We start from the raw sequence: 7500 nt of genomic DNA on the forward strand, positions 1-7500 counted from the left end.
GCTAGACTTACAAAATGGAAGAATGTTTCAAATTTCAAAAGGAAGATTGCATGATATAATTTACTTGGGACTTATCTCAGTGACCGTCTTACATCGTGGCCAATCTTTGTTTCTTATTTTAGAGATCTCTGCATCGGTAGCGATGAAAAACAAGGGCCACAAATCTTGCGTTTCCTTTTAACTTAATCAAAAGAGAAAGTTAGCTAACATTGCCCAAGAATCCCAAATCCCTCAAACAATCGTACTCGGGATTTGAGAATTTCTCGACTTGGAAGGTTCTCTCAAAAGTGTCGTTGATCAGGGTCGCATTTTTTTCTTTCTTTAAATCGAATACTCACCGTTACTTTGTCGGACAGTAGACGAAGTTGATATCACCGAAGAAGAATTTCCATTCCAATAAATGAGTGTTTCAGTAAATGTCTTATACTTTCCCGTCCTATTGTCCCCTACGGAAAACAAAACATACAGCTTTCAACTTTGTGGCCGGCAAGTGCTGTTTCTTTATGTACAGTCTTATTTTTGTTGTTGTTTTTCACTGTGTTATTCCCGGCCACTTAAATTAGTTTATCTGAATGGTAGAATGGTATAATGTGCACGGGCTTACCTCGTGCCAGGTTTGGACCTGGATTGTTGTGTTGCTGCTTTGAACTCTTGATTCTTACGTCAGGTGACCAAGTTTGTGATTTGGCGACAATAGAGTGGTCTTACTAATTTTCTAGCAAAAACTCAAGTTTATTCATTCATTGACAAACGTATCCGCTTTTAGACAAGTAGCCTCCTAAGATAGCCATTACGAGGTATTCACGAATGGCATTCATGTACAACACGACTAAAATAAGAATCCATAAATTTAACACCATAGTTTTAGCTTTAGCTCAGTGGTTGGAGTATCCGTACTAGGGTCTACTAGATCACGGAGGCTCGTGGTTCAAATCGCTTCTGGGGCTCGGATTTTTCCGAGCTCCCAGTTGATGATAATGCTTAATATCTTTCAAGTATCAGTTTATTTATTTATTTAGTTATTTATTTATTTTGTCACACTACATCCATTACAAGCATGCAAGTTTACCAGTTAAAATAAAAAGGGGCGAGGAAACCTAAATGAAACCGCGGGGCTTATATGAAATTAGGTTTCCTCGCGAAGAACAAGGAGGAGAATGATCATAAGAAAAAAAAAGGCAGAGGGTCCAGAGCCAGTTTTATTTTATTAAAATGTAATATACATACAAACATTAATTTTCTTTTCTGAATGAATACTAACTTCTTACTAACCGAGCGCGAGGGCCGTACTGGGGAATATTGGCCCGAGGTCGTGGCAGTACGGACCGAGCGCAGCGAGGTCCGTACAAAAACGACCGAGGGCCAATATCCCCCAGTACGGCTCGAGCTAGGTCGGTTAGTAAGTACTTTATTATATGGCTTTTTAATTACCTTTTGCTTGGTTTTTGCAAGCCCGTAATCGGCCCGTGGGCATTACGGGAGAACAATGCCCTACAATTCAGTCACAATTAGCCAATCAGAGCGCGCGTTATATCGGCTACAAACACAAGCCATATGACAATTTGTAATAAAGAATTGCTGTATCATATTTTTGATAGATGCAAGAGATGAAGAACTAGTGATATCTGAACTTAGAGTAAGACTATTAAGAAACTTCAAGTGGGCCTTGAAAGAAAACAGAAAATTGACGTGTATTTGTTCTGTAATATGGTAAGCAAAAAGAAAGTGCGTGCCTGGTGTAATAGCTATGGCCGTACAATTATTCCAGGGAAATATCAAATTTTCAAGGAAGATAAGAATTGCAAAAAGAGTACATAAATGATTGACCTAATTGAAGATCTTACTTAAAAATAGGATGTGCATGAGCATCATAATCGGACCTGCTTATTATCCTTATCGCTCGTTTTTGTAGAATAACGATTCGCTGAAGACAAATTTTGTTTGTGGATTCCTAAACTAAGTTACATTATTATATGACTAATTCCGTGAGCGGGCACTAAGATGAACCAAATCCCGCCCTAATCCCGTCCACCAAAATGGCGGCGATGACGAAACGTGAAAACCATCTACAATGGTGGGGATGACTAGACCAATTTGTTCAAAATGGTGGCCACTCGGAATAAGCCAAGATAGCGGCTATCTAATGAGATATGTACAGGCCATGTAGGTATACTGGGTTTTAATGAGATGTGGAACGTCTAGGTCTATAGGGCATTATTTAAATGAGACACACGCCATGTAGGAAAATGTGGTTTTAATAAGATGCAGGATATGTAAGTGTACGATGGCTTTTTTATTTATTGTAAGATCTACTGTTCGAAGAATGAATGTCCCCTGCAGCAAAAATATTTTAACACTCACTTTAAGCAAACTACCTGCATAACCACCGAAGTCGTTGAAAACAGCATGCAGCACTGGATCTCTATGACAAAGGCGTAAGGATTCATCCTGCTGCGCCTCGTGAGTCCACAACATTTTGACCACTGTGGTGACGAATATCGTTGTCGATAAGAACCACTTTCAATTTGTTAATTTTACAGTTCTGTTGTCGGTTACCAGGCCTTTGAATGAAAGCGAGGCTGGAATCGACCTTGCTTTTCAGGTGACTATAAGAGACAATCGCTCAAATTGTCCATCTAAAGTGGTACTACGACCAAAAAAAAAATTCTTTTTTCCTTGGGATTTCAAAGCTATGTTAACTAAAAACTAACTGACCCAAGTTTTAAGTTCTGATTTTAAAAAGACACCTGTTTATTTTAACTGGAAATTTCTTATTTATTCGTCCGCCATTACTTAATTTAAAATCTTGGGAGAGCTGGGTCGGGGAGAAAATGACGTCAAAGACTCACTGGTTTAAGAATGCAATGCGTGTGTAAGCGGCCAAATAAATATGCAGCACGGGAGTTTCAGGCTTTCAGACTTTTAAACCCGTGTTTTGCATATATAATAAATTGCGTTTACACGCTGAAATTTTAAGCTAGTGAGTAAATGACGTCATTATCTCTAGATCCAACCCTCCGAGGTCCAATCGGCCAGTTTTGAACGTGAGTAATGGCGGACCGTGAAATCCAAAACTTACACTCAAAACAAACAGCCTTTGGATAAAACTCAAAGCGCAAAATTTTTCCAGTTAGGTGTTAGGCGAACACGATTTCAAAATCTGAAGGAAAAAAGGAAATGATTTTTTGATCATAGTACCAGTTTAAGTGCGAGGATGCCTTCACTCCTTTGCCTTTTCCATTGTTCGTTTAGCATCGTATTTGCGACCACCCGGATGGCTGGTCGGACATAACAGAAGCACAGAACACAAATCTCTCTTACAAATCCATTTAACTGATTCATAATTCGAACCTAGATCTTATTAATAAATAAATAAAAGCTCTCCCACACCTGCATGTACTGCATCTCATTAAAACTCCATAAACCTACATGGCGTGTATCTCATTTAAATAACGCCCCATATACGTAGACGCTCTACATCTCATTAAACCCCCGTATACCTACACGGCTTGTATCTCATTAAATAGCAGCCATCTTGACTTATTACAAGTGGCCGCCATTTTGAATAAATTGGTCGAATCATCCCCCACATACTACTGATAACGCTATCCATGGGATAAATCAACATGGGATAATTCATTTAGTTTTGAGAATGCATATCCCTTTGATTGTCGTTTATCCACTAAAGATCGCTATTCACTTCTTGAACAACTGAAACTTTGGAAAAATAACAATTCAACAGCCCATAAGAGATCATATCAGGAAGTTAAGTGCTTTACTTTCGTCATTCAAACAATCGTGCGGAAATCACTTACCCTGTTAGCTTAACTGCTCTCAAAAACAAAACGTGATTGGAAAAGAATTAAACCGGCCTATATAATATGAATCCTGTTCCCAAGGTCTTAATATTTGGAGAGATTTCCAAATTACGTCAGGAAACGACTGTCAGGGGGATTATACACGAAACAGCTAAACAGCGAAACGAAACACCAAAACATCATGTATGACCCCACCATACATTGAATACTAACCTAAAAAGGTTGGATTTTGAGATAAAATATCATTTTAGAGGCCTAATTAGGCCTAAAACGTTATTGCTCCTACTCTCAAATCTTAAAGACTCTCTGTCTACCAAGATGCAACGCGCACAGACACGCAGGTTTAGTATGATATGAAACCTCCAGTTTCTCCGTCGGTGCGTTTTCCCTTCTTTAAATCATTCGTTATCGTAGACGCCCATCGGGATTTGTTCCTACTCGGTGCTTCATAATTTATTAGGGACGAGGTATTTTGTCGTTAAGTGCAATTCGCAAGCGTTTCAACGTGGGTTGGAGGACTGAGCAGTTGGACCAACAATCAATTCCTGAAAATGTTACTACCTGAGCAGCTAAAGGCAGTATGTTTGGGGAAATTTGAGTTTGAGATCACTAGGAGCCCAAATCGATTAATTGAGATACCACAAAATTTAACTAAAACTGAGTTTGCTGATGTCCTTTCTTGGTAAACCGAGTGACATTTGTAATCTCTTTATAAATTAATAGTTGGATATTTACTTTATTTTATTTCGAGACTTGTTTGGAATTCTAATTATTGTTTCATTTAACATTTAGATGAGATGCATTTGTTTGGCTAGCAGTTAAAAGCATTCATGAAAATATATTGCCGAATTGAACGATGCCCAAGTTGTTGTGTGACTGTTAACGGCATCGTTTGCAGCAGAGCCTTAGTGAACAAATTTACCAGAAAGAATATATTCGATTTGTTAAAGGCAAGACCAACGAGTACTTTTACCAAAAACGGAGATCAGCATTAAATGTACTTTATTGAATTTTTTTTTGTATAGATTTCTTGCGACGCGAGCTGCGTAACGTGACAAAATCAATCCGAAACTGACCCGATAACATGTTATAAGTCCAAGAGCGGCAGCGGTGCTTTATTCATTGCAAATTTATTTTTTTATTCGACTGGCCAGCTTTTCTAGTATTCCTTTGTAGCTTTTTGTCCCTTTTTTCTTTCCCACTCGTTACTTCACACCGAATGAAAACATAAACAAAGGCCTAAGTAAAGCATCTCGGTAGACAGAGAGTCTTTAATCTTAATCTAAAATAATATTTAATCTCAAAATCCAACCTTTGTCGGTTAGTATTCAATGTATGGTGGGGTCATACATGGTGTTTCGGTTCGCTGTCTCCGGCGTTGTTTCGTGGGCCAGTAATGTCCCCTTTCAGGAAATGTACGAGCTGCATGCTTAGCCAGGGTTCCAAATTTACTAAAACAACAAATGGTTCTTGGAGTGCATTTTCTTTGGAAGGTAATCACATATTCACGGTATTAAATTATTAGAGATTTGGACAACTTAATTAAGCCAGGCCTTCTGCGGATCTGAAAGTTACAGACATTTATGATCATTGTATATTTTCTTACCTGGCAAATAAAAATATCCATAGGCATTGGTGTCATTCAGAGGTTGGCATTCGTCATAGCTACCAGTTCCATGTTGTAAGGATAAACTGCCGGCGGAAAGATAACCTTTCGGTGCAATTATCTGAATGATTCCGCCTGCTCCTCCGCCCAAGAATGGTGGAGGATGTGCAGAAGGTTGTCGATTTCCTCCATCAACAATCAGCCTTCCATTACTGTGGATTTCGACCTTGTCGAAAGGAAATTAATATTAAAAGTGTAATGTTCAACTATGTCTCAGCACTTGTACTTTTCTATGCCACTGAAGTTTCGTTGTATCCCTTAAGTCAAAATGGCTCAGTCAAGAAAGATTGTAGCCCACCACACTCCAACTCCCTCCAACTCCCCAAGACATTTTACCGGACTTTTAACCCATTGACTCCTGGGGGTTCCCCATTGGCGAGTAAAATCGTCTAACGATATAAAGACAGAGTAAAATACTAAGTACGGCCGGTTTAGGGGTGAAAGGGTTAAATAATAACAGTTTGTTCATGTTTCCGTCAGTTTCGTCTTTCTTCTCTTTAGATTTTCATTATGAAATTGCTTCAGAACTGTTTTCTACTATGATGTGCTGTGGACGAAAGAGTAAAAACTCAAATTACGTCACTTTCTTCCTGATCAACCGTGATCATTGAAAATCATTACATTTCTACATCTGATGCTTAAATGTATGACATTTCATGTATTCTCTATCAGTGGAGTTAGTCTCAGTTTTCTATCAATGGAGATAGCTGCAATTTAAATTGAAAGTGTGGCCCAGTAGTTAAGGCTCTTGCCTTGAGATCCGGGTATCCCAGGTTCAAGACCCGCTCTGACCACTCATTGAATTTGTTCCTGGTAGTCCCTGGTTCAACTTCCCAGCTGCACTTGTAAATAGTCAACTGGTTTGCCTCAGGCAAGTTGGGATTCTTAACAGTTGTTGTTGTTCTGTTCCTTCATTTCGTTGATTGTGTTTCATTGGCCCTGAAAAGCCCCTATGTATGTAAAGTTACTGTGTTAAACAGAAAAGCCTTTTTCAGTATATTGAGTGAGACAAAATTCCCAAGGCTTCCGATTTCTCGGAAAAAAATCTTCGACAAACATCCACTCTTCCCAAGCGCGAGACTGAAATTTCGTTCTTATAAAATTGCAGTTTGGTCAGCTGTCAAACGCAATTTTGTGAATATTAGGCTAACAACAACAACAACAGTGAGCTTTATTTGCATGACTATAACAATACAGCATTGCAAAGGCGTCGAAGTTTAAGCATGATTTAGTTCTCACTGTACATCAAATTTCCATGTGATAATTTTCGTATATCATGAAATTTTGTTTCAATTTTGAAAAGGAATGTATCTCTTATCGAGGAATATCTCTTCTAATTTAGTAAGAGATGGGTTTCGTCCTCAATTTTATTACCACCACAGAGGGAACATATTTTTTCATCGACAGGGATTTGTCATACCTACCTGTTTCAACGCGTATCTTGTGGCAACTGATTCTGCGTTTTACACTGAGAGTACTTCTTAAGCGGGATTTTTTCAGTCGTGTTGAATCTAGGTAAGCAGAAGGGCTGTAATTCTTTTTGATTGAGTGATAAAAGCTCAGTTTACGTGAGTGCTGAAACGTCTGGTTCCAATAAGAGACATATACATATTTCTTTTTTCATGTGATCTACGAGTTGCTTGACTGATCTTGCTGTCATTCAATGAATTGTCATTAACATAATATACATTGAAATAATCAGATATCTTCATTAAATTGAGTAAAACCTATTTTGATCATTAGTGTAAAGCTCAATTCACATTAATTTTGTAGAGATTGTTTTACTATTGATTTGTCATCTTTATGTTGTATATAGCTCAAGTAATTGAGAATCTTTATATTGATATCTGTGATCATGGGTTATGTACCAAGTTCGGCTCTACTTGCCATATTTGACGCTTTCTACATCCACATATCGTTTTCAGAATTGTAAATGGACTTTTTCGATTGGAGAGTTGTCCCAGGATTTGAAATCTTACTTAACAAAGGTACCCCAGACTTCACTACTGTAAGTTG

At 38.3% G+C, this 7500-nt stretch overlaps 1 protein-coding gene across 1 annotated transcript in view; it reads right to left on the reverse strand.

The window, feature by feature from the left end:
- LOC138019183 (polycystin-1-like protein 2) overlaps nt 1-7500 on the reverse strand; it is an 87564-nt gene that overhangs the window by 35138 nt on the left and 44926 nt on the right. Inside the window, exons 7-8 of the mRNA XM_068865879.1 lie at nt 5425-5650; nt 339-446 (exon numbers count right to left, since the gene is read on the reverse strand). Of these exons, the coding sequence (XP_068721980.1) occupies nt 339-446; nt 5425-5650 (334 nt within the window). The remainder of the gene's footprint in view (nt 1-338; nt 447-5424; nt 5651-7500) is intronic.

The sequence above is a fragment of the Montipora capricornis genome, chromosome 10, assembly GCF_036669925.1.
Source record: "Montipora capricornis isolate CH-2021 chromosome 10, ASM3666992v2, whole genome shotgun sequence".
NCBI lineage: Eukaryota > Metazoa > Cnidaria > Anthozoa > Scleractinia > Acroporidae > Montipora > Montipora capricornis.